This window comes from Tiliqua scincoides, chromosome 2, assembly GCF_035046505.1.
Source record: "Tiliqua scincoides isolate rTilSci1 chromosome 2, rTilSci1.hap2, whole genome shotgun sequence".
In the NCBI taxonomy this organism is placed as follows: domain Eukaryota; kingdom Metazoa; phylum Chordata; class Lepidosauria; order Squamata; family Scincidae; genus Tiliqua; species Tiliqua scincoides.
The window spans coordinates 41,143,033-41,162,041 of NC_089822.1; the positions used below are offsets into that span (position 1 = coordinate 41,143,033).

Here is a 19,009-nt window from a genome sequence, read left to right on the forward strand (position 1 = left end):
CAAATAAACATGCTCAGGACTGCACTTAAGTATTCTAAATTTTCAACAATAGCAAGAAAATAATATGCAGGCATTATGAGTAAGTTTACATTATGAGTAACTGTATATTATTTGGCTCTAACAAAAATAAAAATGATCCTTTTTTCAATTATACCATTCAACAATTTTGGAACATTCAGAAGCCTTTTAAAACAAATTCAATTTCTTTTTTTAAGTGTCTGAACATATTGAAAAATATTTTCCGTTCGGTATGCATGCTTTATTGCCAATTGTATTTGCAATATTACTATGTAATTTTAATGTAAGGCTTTGTTATTAATTTTATGAAGATTCTACTAACCAATATATGTTAACTTTATTATTATTTAAAAATTTTCTCATGATGTTATCATTAAAGCTTTACAAGCATACGATCAAATGAACTGAGTTCTGACTATAGATTCCAATGGAACTTTTTCCTTGTTTGCCATTCGTTATTTCTAAGTATTCAAAATTAAACATCTGTTATTTTCTCAAGTTTTACACAATAAATCAGATGTGAGCTTTTATTTAAATTGTACGTCAGGCAGTTGGGTTACATAAGCCATTTGATGTTATCTACAAATAGACAACTTTATTTTTGACAATTAGAAAATATACGTTTTGAAAAATTCAGCAGATGTTTGTTACACTAAAAGCATAATTCAAAAATATGGCAAGTTTTAAATTTATTTTTAAATAAATTTTTAAAAACATTTTTATTTACTTCCTGGTGGCTATCCAATCATGTCCCCTCCGCCAACGGATGCAAGGTGTGTTCCTGAGGCACAGTTGAATTTGTTCCAATAGTGGGAGATAGAATCAGGCGATAATTCTTCTGCATCACTAGTCTTATCTGTGGTTAAATGTTATGTCAACAAGGACATTAACCATGATCTCCTTACCCAGAACTTGAAATCAGGGTTCCACATTGATTTCAAATATTGTTATTCAGCATGCTGATTAAAGATGATCTAAAATGTAATTTGCTAATCCAGTGGTATTCAAACTGGGGCGTCACGACTGAAGGCCCTGGCCTCTTTCCCTTTAAGGGGCAGGGGCAAGGGGGAGGCAGGGAGGAGGCAGTGATGCGATCCTGGGGATAGTGTCACTGCCTTCCTCCCGCTCCCGCTGCCTCTCCCCCATCCCAGCAAGGACTTACAGCGGTGCAAACTCTCCTAGAGAGTTTAAAAACCACTGAGCTAATCTAATAAAAATATTTCCCAGATCTACTTTTCTATACAGTATTTCCTACAGAATACTTTCAACACTTGGCTTCTGAAGTCAAACCAGAGACATAATCTTACATCTATAAAGGTTTATTTTTAGTCAGTACAAAATCATGAACTACCAGTCCTCAGGCAAACTCATTCTTTGTGTTTCTGTATGAGTCACTGTTTGGGATGTATTTTCTCTGAAGTCAGGCTGTTGTGCCACTGCATCAGGAATGTTTTACTTATCAAACCAGTACAGACACATGAAAGAATGACTTGCCCCCCATGAAGGAGGACTGGAAAGAAGCAGGGCCAGAGATTCAGAGATGTGACAGGCTTCTGTTTCCTGAGGTGTGTATTTTGGGGGGGTCACAGGAGCCTTTAATTTTTATTTAATTTTTTTTTTGTTCTCTCTTAGTTCTCTTATGGGCACTATTTTGTACTGTCACACGGTCTGGAAGATATTGAATTAAATAGTTTGAAGACATTTGACAGGACTTTATGTAAGGAAACTGTGGCCTCAGGGATGATTTTCAAAACTGAAACTAAGAATGTTGCAGAGCGTACGTATATATGCAGATAAGAACCTACAAAGAATCTATAATTCCAGAAATTCATGATTTAAATTTGAATACAGTAGTGTGTAGATACAATGGGATTTTATGAGACATATGCATGGAAAACAACTGCAGAACTATAGCCTTACAATGAAAGACTGAGTGCTGAAATTATGTTTCAAATTACTGAAAACAACAGACAAAAGTAAGACACATTTGGGTAAAGGGAAGAATAAGTTAACCTCACACCTCATAAAAAGCTTTGTAGTCGTCCCAGTAGTGACTCTCGGCATCCTGTAAAATGCTTGTAGCACAAACTCTGACGCAGTAGTTTGTAATTTGAAACTGTAGAATGCTGATCAATTCCTGATATCGCTGAAGAGGCACTAGGAATAAGGGCCTGTTCAAATGGAATGATCAAAGCCAGAAAGATTTAAGGGCAGTGCAGCAGGAGGTGACAATCCCCATTCCTACAAATGGTTTGGATTATTAAGTATCAATCATTTGTTTCCTCTTAATTCTCAAATCTAAACCCACATTCACGATTATATCTGTTCTTTGTTATAGAGGCTTTTTGAAACTCCACATCTGCTATTCTACAAATATGTACTACTCCTCTGCCTTAGACAAACAGTACTGCCAGTCCACTATGCAAATAAAAATGTGTAAGGGCCCAATCCTATCCAACTTTCCAGCACTGGTGCAACCACAATTCAACCCCAAGGTAAGGGAATAAATGTTCCCATACCTTGAGGAGGCCTCTTTGACTGCTTCTTCACCACAGGATGCAGCGCACGCCACATTGGCACAGCTGCACCGACACTGGAAAATTGGATAGGATTGAGCCCTATATCATTAAGCTGAATAAATATTTTACTGTTGAAATACAGTTCTAAGTGATAAAGTCTAAACAATGTGAAACTCAATAAATTGTTGTTTTTAACTAGAGTGTTCCAAAATGAAATATGTCAGATTGTTTAAAATGTACATAAATATATGAATTATTATTTGTAGTAGAATTTAAACTACCATCTTGGCAAAATTACTTCAGGAAACAGATTGAGAGGCTTAAGTTTCAAACTAAATTTTGACAGTGGTGAGAAAACAGAGGGATGAGAAAGGGAAGATGGGTGAAGCAAAGGTAAAAATGATGAATGGGAGCAAGTGCAACTACATGTAATTAGGCTTCATTTCAGTGCAATATGACAATCAATGGCTTAAACCAAAAGTTACAGAAAATGTGAATTTTGAAAAAGAATTGAAAGTAGAGGAACATGGCACTAAGGAAGGAGTAACAAATGTAAAGAGAATTGAAGTCCTTTATGAAAGAAGCAGGCTTCAGGTGCTTAAAGTTATCGAATGAGGGGAGTGAAAGTCACAGGAAAGGGCATTTGAGGGATTGCCTCCTTCCATACAATCCAACCCGTCCTCTCAGGTCATCAGAGGGGACCTTTCTGACTGTCCCGCCACTAGCGGAGGTGAGGGGGATGGTGGCAAGAAAGAGGGCCTTCTCGGTGGTGGCACCCCATCTGTGGAACTCTCTCCCCCTGGAATTGAGAACAGCTCCCTCTTTAGAGTCCTTTCAGTGGGGACTTAAGATCTTTTTATTTAGGGAGGCCTTTTATGCTGACACCAGGGGGCATGTCGCTTTTTGAATGTGTTTTAATTTGAGATCCAGGTTTTTATTGTGCTTTATTGTTTTTAATGTCTTATATATATATAGATGTATATTTTATGTTTTTAATATGTATTTAATTGTGAGCCGCCTTGAGTGTCCTTCAGTGGATAGAAAGGGGGGATATAAATTTCTTAAATAAATAAATTTGAAATATTAAGGCAGAAAGATTAGGATAGGACAAGCCCACACAGATCTTTGAAAGGAAGGAAAAACACATGTATGTTGATAGAGAAAGGCAAAATAGCGACAGACAAAATAATTGAAAGCACAATACCATGCACTCATTCACAACAATGAAAACCATAATTGAATTGATCGTCTGAACTGGGTATTTGATATGCCAAAATGGCAGTTTCAGATGAGTACAGGGGATGAAAGCTAGCGGATCAGGATAGAAGATGAAAAGAACTTTAGGCATGAAACAGTACATTGCTTTAGACCTGATTTTTAAAAATTTTTTGTTTTGTTAGTGAAATGAAATTTCATTTTTCATTTGCAAGGAGTTTATAGGCATATTAAACAACAGAAATGCAGGGAACTCACTTTCTACTGGTCTCTTTCATTAAATTATGATACATCTTAAAATGCTGATAGACATGCACTGCTGTGGAGAGAATAGCATACAGGTTCTGTAATGGAGCTCTAGAAGGGACATCTTTACTTCTCTCCTCCAATCTTGCCAGGACAGCTGTTGCTACTTTGAAGCAGGCCTCTACAAAGTTTACTCTAATTTCCTGTAGAAACTCATCTCTGCATGCCAAAGCCAGTGGAAGCAATGTGTCAAGCTCTTCCAAGATGTCAGAACAAAACTAAGGAAAATAAATGTGGCATTTGGTTAGTTTTACTCTGACAGTATTGTATAATTTATGTATAGTACATCCAATAGGTATCTGGCACAAGAAGAATACATTTTAGAAGGTTTATAAAGCAAAAACCCACAGAAAATCTAACTTAAAGACAATAGTTGCCAGAATAATTATTTTTAAAAATACAAAAAAAACTGACAAGACTACAAAGAGGCCACTTCATCCATCTTGCCTATATGAAAATATTTTCCACAGCTGCACACAGTGCCTTCTAACCATGTATCATTAGACAAAATAGACATTTAAGTGTTACTCATACATGTTGGTTATACCTTTTAAGAGCTCAATTCTCCCAGCCCAAGCATTACATAAAACCCCCATTTATTTAAATGAGATTTTCATATAATGGTCATGTGAGCAAGTCCATAACATGTGCACTGGAAACCTTTTAAAAATTATTGCTGTCTTCCCATTTAGAACTGACATTTCACAAGTGAGTGTACAACATTGTTTATCAATTGTTTCAGAAAGGGTGGGAGGGGGACTGTTGGAGCAAGTGGTAAAAGGTAAAAGTGGAGCAAGTGGACTGTATCCTAAAAGGCGTGCATGGAAGCAAACTGCCCTGTCACTTCTTTGGCACAACCGTGTCTGTAACTGCCCTCTGTGTCTGTATCACCCTGATTGGGTGAACGGAAATGTCTTCCATCCATGGAAGTAGCACTTAGGATACAACCTACTGACCACAGCTAGCTATATAAACGTAGCTTCAAGTGTGTGCATTAAAGATGCTGAACTGCAGCCATGCTTTAATTCTTTAATTTTATATTAAAATCAAAGTATCTTATTATATTAAGATAATTATGCATCTAGAACTCTGGCTAGGGGGAAAGCAACCCTCTTGTTCCTCAACTTCTCCTTTGCTCTTTTATGTAGAACAAGCAGTCAGGGATATCATACATGAAGTATCCTTGGAACACATACACAGAATGAGGATCCACAGAAGGCCAGCTTATATATTAAGCAGTCAAGAGGTAAAGCTTGGTCTGAAATGTGTGTATACAGTGTGCTACTAAACTATGGAATTTCAGGCTGCAGATGGAGAAATTTCATGTTTGTATGGTCCCCTAAAGCATTCCTCTGTGTAGACACACTTAGGGAAAGAACTAAACTCTTTTCTTTAACAAGGGAGTTTAAAAGAACTCTTTTCTTTAGTCTTGTATGCTTGGGGTTTTTAATAGAGCAACATCTGTATATACGGACTGTGGCTTGCAAGCCATGTGGGCTCTTTGGCATATAATGTGCAACTCATGGAAATATGTAGGCCAGAGGCATACCAAGGGCTTTTGGCAACCAGGGCAATGACGTGACGTCACGCAGCATCATTAAGTCATTAAAGACCTCACTCTGTAGCCAGCTGGGCAATTTTGCCCGACTGTCTGCTAAGAGGGCACATGCATTCCAACGACTTTCCCAGTTGGGAAGCCATTGGAGCACTTGCGCTCACTCCATAGTCGGCAGGGCAATTTCGCCCAACTGCCTACTGAGACGGCACATGCACTTCAATTGCTTCTTGAGTAGGGAAGCAGTTGGAGTGCATCCGCTTGCGCCCATCTTCCAGTTTGCGCCCATGGCACGTGGTAACTTGTGCCGCAGAGGCGGTATGCCACTGATGTAGGCTAAACTCCTTTTTGCATTACAAATAATATAGAAGATAAATATTGTAAGAAATTTTAAAACATAAGCTTCATATATATACTAATATATTACAACACACACACGTGTGTGTGTGTGTGTGTGTGTGTGTGTGTGTGTCAATGCCACATTCCACTGAATGCAGAAACTCATTATAATTTCCCTTGTGAACCAATAATACGGTTTTCCAATAACTAAGGAAAAGGTTCTCTCCCATCGCCAAATGTCATCAGTCTTCCCTTGTAGGAGATAAATTAGAGTTATCTATTGCAATTTGGAAAAAAAAAGATAAATAGGTACATTTTCAGAGCTTGATTTTATTTTTATTAGAATAAGCTGAAATAGCACAACTTCCTTTACTTTCTTACAGCCCAATCCTGAGCTGCCCGGGCCGCCTAGGCTCGGCGGCACGGAGGAGGGCTGCCACCGAATCCAGCACCTCCCACGCTACCACAGGAGGCGCCTCAGGAGAAGAAGATGTTCATCCCCTTCCCTCGAGTAAGGTAAGCAGCCCCGCAATGGGGCTACTCACTTTGCTGCCGACCTTAAGGAAAAGGCGCTTGTGTAGGGCAGCCCTCCATGAGTGCCCTGGATCCTACGGAGCAGAGCTCCGTGGATTCTCTTCCCTCCCTCCCTCCCCCCAGCATGCCTCCCTCCACCCCCGTCCCCACCCCTGCCTACTGTGCCGCTGCTTGGTGGTCTGGGAGACCGCTGAGCCGTGGGAGTTGGGTGACCATCTGGTGCTAGCCCAGCACCGGCCGGCACTGGGCTAGCACAGGCGGGAGCCCAGTGGTGAGCCCCACAAACGTGCCTTACGGCACATTTGCAACTGTGCTCCATGCTGCCGAGCACAGGATTGGGCTCTTATTTATTTTATTTATTTGACTCCTAGAATATTACTGGTACTGCAAGCACTTCAAGGGCTTACAGGGCAAATCTGACATTCCATAACCCCCTCAAACTTCATACTTTTTGATACATGCCTTTAAAATTTGTTTTGGTTGCTCTTCCTCACGGACTGCTTCCCAGAACTCCTTCGTATGATGTACTTTTACAAGGTTCATAACATAGCAGGTGGCAGAAGTCTGTTGGTTCTGTTCATACTGAAGAATCTTACTAGAAAAGTCTTCAACTGCAATTGTTATACAGTGTGCTACTGAAGAGGACAGGTCTCTAAATGCATTTCTCCAGCCAAACTCTAGTATGGTATTCTGAAATATAGAAGCATACAACAAAAATTGAACATTGAATGCACACATACTACCTTGTGGGTGTTTCACCCATCTCTTGTTCATCCTACTGGGGGAGGTCCACGTCATATGGAATGACATGATAATTGCCACAGATTGTGATAGAATGAACAAAGGAAAAGAGAGAGGACCTTTACCCTGAGAAGGCTTCTCTGCCTCACTGTGGTTCTTTCATGCAGAGGGTCAGGGATCTTCTTCTGACTGAACTCACACTGAAGCTGTTTGTAGGCTCCTGATCCAGCTTCCCAGTTGTTTTGGCAGATGTGTATAGGTCTGTGCCAGGGGGCAAAACAGGTGGTGACTGGTTTTGGGGGGGGGGTTAATGGGTTGTTTGGTGGACTCACAGGTCAGGAAGGGCTGTGGTGCTCCCAGTTCACTTCCATGTTGCCTTTGTCTCTTCCTTTCTTCATCTCCCTGCATTCCCCCTCTCCAGCCTTCTCCACCACTCTCCTTATTTCCACATCTCTTCCTTGCCCTATCCCTCTTCCTTCAGGCCCCTTCTCCACATTTCCTCTCTGCCTCTTCCCCAGCTGCACCTTGTTCAGTTGTTTCCAGCCCAGACTCTGTTTTCCATCCTCCTGGTTCTCTCTCTCTCTCCATCCTCCTTCGTAATTTTATTTGCCTCCCCCATGGCCTTTTCTTTTTCCCTTTAAACCTCCCTGCTCACTGATGGTCCTCCAATGAGCAAAACCGTAGCTGGCTGTGCTGCAAAGATGGGTCTCAGGTGGCTTTGCCACCTACTGATGATGCCATTACAAGCCACATTCAGCAGCCACTCCCTACAGCTTCCCCTCATGGTCCACACACCTTTGCACCATGTATATTTATTTATTGTTTATTTAGAATATCTATCTAAATATCTAATATCTAATTTTTAGTATATGCGATTTTAGATTTACACACTTACGAATATAACCTTTGTATAAGATGTGGGCAGACTGTTCCAGCAAACAGTCACTGGGAGCGATGCTATGCTGGGATGAAGAGGGACAACTCCAATCCACCTTCAGAAAGAACTTCACCTTTCTGGAAATTTGCTGGAGTTCAAAGCTCAGAAGCTTCCAGAAGTGTTATAAGATAAATCTTTTGAGGCTTGCTTAGGGAAATCAGTTGGACTAGCAGGAAAGTGATATTTTTAATTTGTATAGAAATTTTATTCTATGCAATTAACTGTTTAATCATTTAAGCTTGTTACTCATCTATTCTATATTATCCCCTTCCCGTTTTTTTTAAGAAGGTTGAGGTCCTTCTCAAGATGCTTCCTATTATAAAGGAAGGGACACTGATAATTCCCCTTAATCCTGGAATGAGCTCCTTTTGATGTATATACCAGTTCCTGCTTGGTAAAGTTGAAGGAAGGGGAAAAAAGCAAGCATTTTAAACGGTATGGAGCTGCGATAGTGCTTGTTTTAATCTGTGTTTATGGTTGCTGTAGATGTTACTGAAATATTTCTCTAGAAGTTTATTGTTGGCTTTTATTGTGTGCTTTTAGTGGTGGTTTATGTGGATTGGAAGTTGGTAGCAACATAACTGTTGCTATGATAACTGTTGATAGCGACAAGTTTCTATATCAAAGCTGCACAAAGTGTTTTCTGTTCCTGCTAAATTACAAAGCAGCTTTTATAGGTAGGATGACAGGCAATATATTGATATTTTTAAAATTTCCAATACCAAGTTTATACATAAATAGATCCTCTGTTTTCAGTATATTTATGAGAAGGCCTATGAAAACTTCTGGAACATTAAATAAAGCTTACAAAGTGACATTTCTGCCTGGCTTTTATTTCTTTGTCCTTCTGATAGTGACACTACAGGCTCTTTTATATTCACACACAACTTTTGTATATGGCTTTATACCCCCACCTCAGTCTTTGCAGAATTAAATTAATAATGCTGCTGAAATCATTAACATCAGAGTATTGGGGATTTGTAATGAATATGTTAATAGGTCCTTATCCATATTGATAGCACAGACAAAAAGTCTCCCAGAGTGACAGACTCTCTTTTTACTCACCTCTTTTACCTGAAGTAACTGTTCAGGAAGCACACTGGTTTCATTTGCTCTTCCTTCCCCTATTAAAAGCTCCCCACCAGCTTTCTTCAGAACTCCTACACAGTATGACAAATGGAATCAAAGTTAAGATAAATTCTGTGGAAAACTTGGTAGCCTGCAACACCTTCTGAAATATCAATATGGGCTCTAAAAATATCCAGCAAGTTGTAGCAGAATCTTACTGATGAAATAGAATTATATTCAGGCTACAAGTAAAGCTCCTTTCATAAGGTCCCTATTTGATGTTCATTTTACATTACAGTATATACAGTTTATATTTTCTTCCCTCATTAATATTTTGATCAACTGTTCATTTAAAATGCTCATAAAATAAAGAGATAATTTATGAGAAGCTAACTGAAAATATACAAGCACTTTTTGGCACTGGAACCTGCAGCCTCCTCACATCTTATGTAGGAAGCCCAGTTCCGAATTGTAATACTTGACAAGATTGACCTATGCGCAATGGAAACAGATTCATATTTTTAGTAACTTAATATGTGTAAAATAGAGATTTTTCAAAGGAGCACAATATAAAGCCCAAAGGGGTACATTAAGGATGATAAAGCCTTCCTATTTTTCCTTCACCCCTACCCAATAACTCCTTATTCCAGTTGTTTTTGCCACAGTTAGGCCCACTATTGGAACTATTGGGGTGGTGGTGGACAGGTCGATGAAAGTGTCGACTCAATGTGCAGCGGCAGTAAAGAAGGCCAATTCTATGCTTGGGATCATTAGAAAAGGTATTGAGAACAAAACGGCTAATATTATAATGCCGTTGTACAAATCGATAAGGCCACACCTGGAGTATTGTGTCCAGTTCTGGTTGCCGCATCTCAAAAAAGACATAGTGGAAATGGAAAAGGTACAAAAGAGAGTGACTGAGGTGATTACTGGGCTGGGGCACCTTCCTTATGAGGAAAGGCTAAGGCGTTTGGGCCTCTTCAGCCTAGAAAAGAGACACCTGAGGGGGGACATGATTGAGACATACAAAATTATGCAGGGGATGGACAGAGTGGATAGAGAGATGCTCTTTACACTCTCACATAACACCAGAACCAGGGGACATCCACTCAAATTGAGTGTTGGGAGAGTTAGAACAGACAAAAGAAAATATTTCTTTACTCAGCATGTGGTTGGTCTGTGGAACTCCTTGCCACAGGATGTGGTGCTGGCGTCTGGCCTGGACACCTTTAAAAGGGGATTGGACAAGTTTCTGGAGGAAAAATCCATTACGGGTTACAAGCCATGATGTGTATGTGCAACCTCCTGATTTTAGAAATGGGCTATGTCAGAATACCAGAGGCAAGGGAGGGCACCAGGATGAGGTCCCTTGTTATCTGGTGTGCTCCCTGGGGCATTTGGTGGGCCGCTGTGTGATACAGGAAGCTGGACTAGATGGGCCTATGGCCTGATCCAATGGGGCTGTTCTTATGTTCTTATGTTATGTTCTTGGCCAAGGGTGGAATGCGAAAATCACCTTAGAACAGTGTTTCTCAAACTGTAGATTGGGACCCACTAGGTGGGTCACGAGTCAAATTCAGGTGGGTCCCCATTCATTTCAATATTTTATTTTTAATAGACTTGATTCTACTATAGTGTGTGACTGCATTGGGGAAATGTTATAGATCTGTACTTTGAACAGGCTACTCTGTATATGCTTTTAAGAATAATAGTAAATGGGACTTACTCCTGGGTAGGTCTGGGTAGGATTGCAGCTTAGGAGTGTTAAAAATTTTCCTGCTTGATGATGTCACTCCTGCTCATGACATCACTTCCAGTGGGTCCTGAAAGATTCTCATTCTAAAAAGTGGGACCCGGTGCTCAATGTGTGAGAACCACTGAGCTAGAATATTACCCTTGGTAAATTCATTCTGTAAGAAGTTAATTGTTCTTAATCCATTCCAGTTAGATCAGTCCTGTTTTTGGTATCAAAACTTTCACGTGGCCCTAGCAGATAACCTGCACATAGAGACTTACACAACATTATAATTTTAAATTTTATTCCTTTAAAAAAAAAAAAAAATTAAGACTTCCAAGGCTTAAGGAATTAGACAAGTAAACCATCAACCAGAATAGCACTATCAGGCAGTTCTTTGTTACTCTATACCAGCCATTTTCAATCACTGTGAAGGAGGATCATTTGTTAGTGGGGCCACTGGGGGATGTGAGCCCTTGCTGTCAGTGCGGTGTGTCTTGTCAATTGTCAAAAAACTGATGATGTTCCTTGACAATTTTGTGATTTTAACCCCTACATTCAGACCCAGGTGATTTACAGAATATAGAAAACATACAGAAATAAACAATATGAAACACCACAATACTCAGAAAGAACACAATTCCCACAAACCAGTAAACTGATATTGATGCCTTCATTCTATCATGGGGTACTCTGCTAGTAAAATAGACTGTGTTATTTCTACATGCATGTAAGCATTGAAAGAACTTAGCAAAGGAACCAAAGAGATCTGCTAGCTAGGCAGCCAGTGTTCTTCCCCTTGTTTATCGGGGAAGCCAGGGCAACATGCAACATTCCTGGAGTAAAAAGCTTTGAAGCATATGCACAACACAAACAGGATTTTAGGGGGGGGGGAGGGAGAGAGAGAGAGAGAGAGAGAGAGAGAGAGAGAGAGCGCAATGAACATGCTGGCCTAATGCTCCATCAAGGATTTTAATTGGTTAAATCATCTAAGAAAGTTCTAGAAAACTAATGAGAATAAAGTAAGCCTGGCTCTGCTGTGTTCTGAGTGTAAATTCCATCTCCTTATTGTTGTTCGCCTTTAAAATAATCATTATTAGTGAAGCTGCTGCTGCTGCTGCTGCTGTTAGGATCAACACACACACCTCATGTGTCTTAGCAGAATCTATCTGGCTTCAAAAGCCACCCATTAGAGCAATGACTTTGTAAATCTGATCGCATTGTTCTTTTATAGTGCTTTCTAGAGATTTATATGAAGTAATAGATTTCTTCTTAATCTGTGAAGGAAAGACCTTTGCAAATCTTTCTAGTCCCCTGAGGCAAAACTTGAAAACCTTAGGCCTTGACAAGTTTGCCCAGAGTGGTTTCAAAGAGCTCCACTGGAAAAGGCTTTTCTTGGCACTCATTATCAGATCTGTCTAAAGTTCACCTTTCTTGCTGAAATGGGGGGAAAAAAGGTAAGAGGAAGATGAAAAGTGTGTTAGATGTTTTTGATTTTTGAAAATCTCAACGAGAGACTTCTGAAACACCAGAGGAAAGAGAAAGCACACTAGAAGGGCAGAAGGAGAATATAATTTGGCCAAGCATTCTTCATTCTAAAATAAGGATGTTCTTCTTTGCCCGGAGCTGATGCTGCATGTTCCAGGTTCCTTCAAAAGATCACATCTCCTGTGATAACAAATGTACTAGGTATGCCTGAACATTCCGCAAATTTAATTGTAGCCTAAATTCAGGAGAGGAGAACAGCAAGAATGGACAGAAACCAGCAAAGAAAAGGTTAATTCTCAATTTCATTAGATAAAACAATTCCACCACATATTTTCTTCAATTTTCTATTATTTCTGGAAAGACAAATGGAAAGTGAGTACATTCTCCTGATATCAAAAGTCCTACATCTTTGCTGAAAAACATAAATGCAGAAGACTTGTTCTTGTGGTGGTGCATTCATTGTGAATTCTGCCCCCGCTTTTGATATTCAAATCAAACTGGCCTTGGGCAGGAATTTATCATGCATCAAAAGTCAATCCATGTTTTCTAAGTTAGGAGTGCTTTCAGATTGTTTTTATTGTGAATACTTGAGTAAATATTTTTTCTGTTTGATACTTCTTGTGTGTGTAGTTCTCAGTGAGTACTTACATTTCTAGGTAAGAAGATAAAGAATGAAATGTAGAAAGAAAACTGACATATTGAAATTAGAATTTATTGACCTAAATTAAAATTATATATTTCATAGCTATAGAGCTAAAAGGTACTAAATTCTAGAGGATTCAAATAAATTACAAAAAAAAAAAAACCTCTAGATCACTTTCACATGCCTACTACATACATTTCTGACAGTGTTCACTTTTCCCATTATCCCTTGGTGCTATTGTCTGCCATGGGATTACGATCAGAGAGAATCAGTGGGCAGTACTCCTTGAGTTCTAACTTCTATTTTCAGCTACTTAAATTGGCCGTCATAGGTTTCCATTGTGCAGACTGCAAAGGAACTTGTCTTGATGGTAGCTAGAAGTAGTGTGAACTACATGTCTCTCTTTTCTTTGCAGTTCTTTTTTTTTTTTGGTTCACAAGCAACCTCCTACCAAAAGCAGAATCTGCAGAAGAGACTACATCCAAGTGATAATGCTATGAAAACGTATGAAGAGAAGCCCAGGTGGCCACCTTGCAAATTTCCAATGTGGAAGCCTTCGACCTCTCCGCCCAAGAAGCAGCTATAGTCCTGGTGTAATGAGCTTTACAAACCCTGGGAGCCACTTTACCCGTAACTACATACGCCTCCCTAATACAGTTCCTTAACCATCTAGCTAAGGAACTCTTAGAAGCCAGTTGACCCCTCTTAAGACCCCCTAAGAGTACAAACAATCTGTCAGAAGATCTGAAATCTTTGATTTTTCTGAGATAAACCCTAAGTGTTCTTCGTACATCCAATTTATGCAGCCATTGCTCTTTGTCATTGCTAGGTCTAGGGGAAAAAATGATGGCCAATAAACCTTCTGGTTGAGATAAAACTCAGATACCACCTTTGGCTAAAATAAAATAAAATATGAGGAACTTCCCAAAAAACAACTATGTTTTTGAGGGAGCTTTACAAGTGTTCTGTAAATCATGTCTAAAGGTTTCATATGATATACTGAACAAAAGGAACTAAAATTTCTGATCTTATGCCCAGTTTTTCTTTTTTGTAACTATCTTGTATGACTTCATGAAGGGTTAATGAAGGCCTCTTCAGAAAATGAAAACAGTGTTGGTCTCCAATTTATTCCATACTGAAAAAACTCAACGCCATTGCAAAATAGCCCAGTTGTTTTGCTGTCTTTTACTAACTGTGAAGTTGATTGAAAGAAAATCTGGTGGTGTCCTCCAAGGGGCGCTACTATTGCTTCTGAATTGCCTCCAAATTTCTCAGCAGATATCAGTAGGGATTTCTCATATAACTCCTGTCAAGATGCTGATTTTCCACTATGTGGGTTGCTATTATCTAGAACATATTTTCAACCCAGATCTCACCCGAGGATGATCATCTAGTTACATTTTGGCCCATTCTGTACCTTTCGTAATCTTGTATATTACTTATGGCCTGATCCTGCTCTCCTGCAGTACTTGTCTTGTGCGTGCTGCCTGGGAGACAGATGTTGTGAAAGCGCTCTAAAAACATTTCGTGATGGCTTAGCATTAGTTGCAGCCAGAGCTGACGCCTGCGTGGGTGGGTACTGGCTTCTGGTGCCAGCAGGACAGGGACCAGCCACTGGACAGGAAAAGTGCAGTGCCTAGAGCAGAGAGACGGAACGGGGTGGAGGAAGAGTGGGTGCAAAGGAGGAAAGGGTGAAATTAGGTGAGGCAAAGGTGGGGAGGAGGGCAGATCAGGCCCAGGAATGGGGCAAGGATGGTGGCAGCCACCAGATCCTATTTCCCATTCTGGGTCTGAAAGCCCTACACAGTGCCATCCAGATCCAAGTAGACCCACAGAGGCTTCTGGGGCTCAACAAGGGATAAGGAAAAAATGTTCTCTTACCCTGAAGAGACCTCTGGCTGCCTCCTGACTATGTGGGATACAGCAACAGACGTTTCGGCACTGCTGTATCAGGACATGGGCAGCCCCATAAGAATTGGGCTGCATATTTACAGTTACACTCATTGTATGAAAAACAGTTGTGGGGGAGGAAAAGAATTATTTCAGAATCTCTAAAATATACAAGAAATACATGGGTTTTACAAGGATGATAAATAGGTACTCACTGTCATGTTGTTTTCCAATCCCAACTATTTTATATACTTATTTTCTATAAGAAAATTCTGTTGAATGAAAAATAAAGTAAGCCAGGAAAAATGTACATTACCTTGAACATTTTTGTGTTCATAAAAACATGGTAATAACAGCATTTCTGAAGACAATTCTTCAACCTTTTCTTCCATCAACAAAAAAAGTTTTACAAACTGCGAAAGGCACCTGAGTTGATGCAATGTTAAGCAGAAATTTCTCCCTTTTCTGGAATATTCCTGAGAAGCTGCAAAAGAAATAGAAGTTAGTTTTAGACAAATTATATAACAGAGAATATGTATGGAAGTATACTAAATATTTAAAAATGTGGTGCATGATGAAGTATCTTTAGCACAGATTTATAATATCATACAATAAAATAATTGAAATTACTAAAAATTAGTCATCTACATACTGAAGATTTGCACCAAATGTAGGAAACTATGTTTTAAAAAGATTATGTAAAACTCCATAATTCTGTAACCAGAGTGGATTGGGGTGTGTGTGAAAGTACACACACACTAGAACAGTGTTTCTCAAATGGTGAATGTGTAAATGTGTGAGAACCACTGGTTTAGAGCATATTAGTCAAATGGAACGTCAGCTCCATTGATTCATTTCAATTCCAATCTCAAGAGCTAGTCTTAACCTTTAAGGCTGCAATCCTATGCATCCTTACCTGAGAGTAAGCCCCATTGACTATAATGTGAGTTACTTCTGAGGAGACAAGCATAGGATTGGATTGTAAATCACTTTAAAACATCCCCTTGTAACCTTCTCAATTGTATAGATGGTGCAGTAGTTTTTGATCGTCAGTGATGTCAAAAGCCAGTGAAACACCCAGCAGAATTAGTTGAGTAATATATCTTGTGTAAGTCTCTGTGTGCAGTTCGTCTGCCAGGGCCACCTGAAAGTTTTGATACCAAAAACAGGACTGATCTAACTGGAATGGATTAAGAACAATTAACTTCTTACAGAATGAATTTAGCAAGGGTAATATTCTAGCTCAGTGGTTCTCACACATTGAGCACTGGGTTCCACTTTTTAGAATGAGCATCTGTTGGGACCCACCGGAAGTGATGTTATGACCGGAAATGACATCATCAAGCATGAAAATCCTAGGCTGCAATCCTACCCACACTTACCCAGGAGTAAGTACCATTTACTGTTAAAAGAATATACATAGTAGCTTGCTAAAATTACAGGTCTGTAACACTTAACCAAATGCAGTCACATAGCATGGTAGCATCAAGTCTAAGATATTAAGAATAAAATGTTGGAATGAATGGGGACTCACCTGAAATTGACTCATGACCCACCAAGTGGGTCCTGACCCACAATCTGAGAAACACTGCTCTAAACATTTTTGCTAGTGTTTCAATAATGCCACTGAAACACAAATAATTTATTTTGCAGTATTAATAATATATTCCTTGTGATTTCAGTGTTTTAGGCTGCAAACCTATATACATGGGTGTATGTCTCATTGCTGTCAATGGAATTTAATTATGAGTAGGCATGCATAGGATTTCACTGGAGCATCTGAATGGTAAGCAGCTTGTTCAATTTATTTAAACAATTTTTATCTTGCCTTTCCCTGCCACAAGGGAGTGATCATGATCGCCTTCTGGAGGGCTCTGCACTGCATGGGGAGCCCTGCTGAGGCTGGCCCCGGGCTCCCCCAACCCCCAGGAGGCTCCTGCAGGCGGCAGTGAGTGGCAGCGCACTCCTAAGCCCCAATCAGAAGCGCGATGCTGGGCATCGTGTCTCTGCCTTCTCCCCGCCCCCCTGCCTTCTGAGGCAAAGACTTAGTGGCTCTCAAACTCTCCCTGAGAGTTTTCTCCCTGAGTTTGAGAACCACTTGGCTAGGGTCTTCCCTGTTTACAGCACATAAAATGCAAAAACATTTTAAAATATCAGCATAAAAATTCAATAACTTATGGATTATGTTATTTGTCCTTCTTTCTGTAAGGTATAAGCTCCTTGGAGAAATTTTTTTTTTTTAGAATTGGTATAAATGCGTAACATAAATAATAAAAAGATTTAGGAGTATCAAAACTAACTTGACTTTAATTGTGCTTAACAAATAAATCTTAAGGTTAATAGATTCAAGACTTGTCAATGTTGAATTTTTGAGGGAGGAAATGGCTTGGGATGCATCATATATTGAATGACGAAACAGGATCACACAGCCCAATCCTATGCATGTCTACTCAGAAATAAGTCCCATTAGAGTCAATGGGGCTTATTCCCAGGAAAGTGTGGATAGGATTGGGCTGTAAAGGAGCAAAGAATAATCCTCTTTTCTTTTTCTTTTTTTAAATGTGTCACTTATTGCCTTTGTCAGTTTACTGTATATAGTTGGCAACCTTCAGTCTCGAAAGACTATGGTATCGCGCTCTGAAAGGTGGTTCTGGAACAGCGTCTAGTGTGGCTGAAAAGGCCGATTCGGGAGTGACAATCCCTTCCACACTGGGAGCAAGTGCAGTCTGTCCCTGGCCTGTCTCCCTGGCTATGGGCCTTCCTTCTTTGCCTCTTAGCCTCAGACTGTTGGCCAAGTGTCTCTTCAAACTGGGAAAGGCCATGTTGCACAGCCTGCCTCCAAGCGGGCTGCTCAGAGGCCAGGGTTTCCCACTTGTTGAGGTCCACTCCTAAGGCCTTCAGATCCCTCTTGCAGATGTCCTTGTATCGCAGCTGTGGTCTACCTGTAGGGTGCTTTCCTTGCACGAGTTCTCCATAGAGGAGATCCTTTGGGATCCGGCCATCATCCATTCTCACGACATGACCGAGCCAACGCAGGCGTCTCTGTTTCAGTAGTGCATACATGCTAGGGATTCCAGCACGTTCCAGGACTGTGTTGTTTGGAACTTTGTCCTGCCAGGTGATGCCGAGAATACGTCGGAGGCAGCGCATGTGGAAAGCATTCAGTTTCCTCTCCTGTTGTGAGTGAAGAGTCCATGACTCGCTGCAGTACAGAAGTGTACTCAGGACGCAAGCTCTGTAGACCTGGATCTTGGTATGTTCCGTCAGCTTCTTGTTGGACCAGACTCTCTTTGTGAGTCTGGAAAACGTGGTAGCTGCTTTACCGATGCGTTTGTTTAGCTCGGTATCTAGAGAAAGAGTGTTGGAGATCGTTGAGCCAAGGTACACAAAGTCATGGACAACCTCCAGTTCATGCGCAGAGATTGTAATGCAGGGAGGTGAGTCCACATCCTGAACCATGACCTGTGTTTTCTTCAGGCTGATTGTCAGTCCAAAATCTTGGCAGGCCTTGCTAAAACGATCCATGAGCAGCTGGAGATCTTTGGCAGAGTGGGTAGTGATAGCTGCATCGTCGGCAAAGAGGAAGTCACGTAGACATTTCAGCTGGACTTTGGACTTTGCTCTCAGTCTGGAGAGGTTGAAGAGCTTTCCGTCTGATCTGGTCCAGAGATAGATGCCTTCTGTTGTAGTTCCAAAGGCCTGCTTCAGCAGGACAGCGAAGAAGATCCCAAACAAGGTTGGTGCAAGAACACAGCCCTGCTTCACGCCGCTTCGGATGTCAAAGGGGTCTGATGTGGAGCCATCAAAGACAACAGTGCCCTTCATGTCCTTGTGGAAGGATCTGATGATGCTGAGGAGCCTGGGTGGACATCCAATCTTGGGGAGAATCTTGAAGAGGCCATCCCTGCTGACCAGGTCGAAAGCCTTCATGAGATCTATGAAGGCTATAAAGAGTGGCTGTCGTTGTTCCCTGCATTTCTCCTGCAGTTGTCTAAGGGAGAATACCATATCAGTGGTGGAC

The 19,009-nt window shown here is 40.5% G+C and overlaps 1 protein-coding gene across 1 annotated transcript in view; it reads right to left on the bottom strand.

The window, feature by feature from the left end:
- The window catches only part of KIAA0825 (KIAA0825 ortholog), a 309,279-nt gene that overhangs the window by 222,567 nt on the left and 67,703 nt on the right, over window positions 1–19,009 (bottom strand). The window contains exons 5-9 of the mRNA XM_066615910.1: window positions 15,305–15,472; window positions 9,230–9,324; window positions 6,949–7,176; window positions 4,011–4,276; window positions 2,039–2,189 (exon numbers count right to left, since the gene is read on the bottom strand). Of these exons, the coding sequence (XP_066472007.1) occupies window positions 2,039–2,189; window positions 4,011–4,276; window positions 6,949–7,176; window positions 9,230–9,324; window positions 15,305–15,472 (908 nt within the window). The remainder of the gene's footprint in view (window positions 1–2,038; window positions 2,190–4,010; window positions 4,277–6,948; window positions 7,177–9,229; window positions 9,325–15,304; window positions 15,473–19,009) is intronic.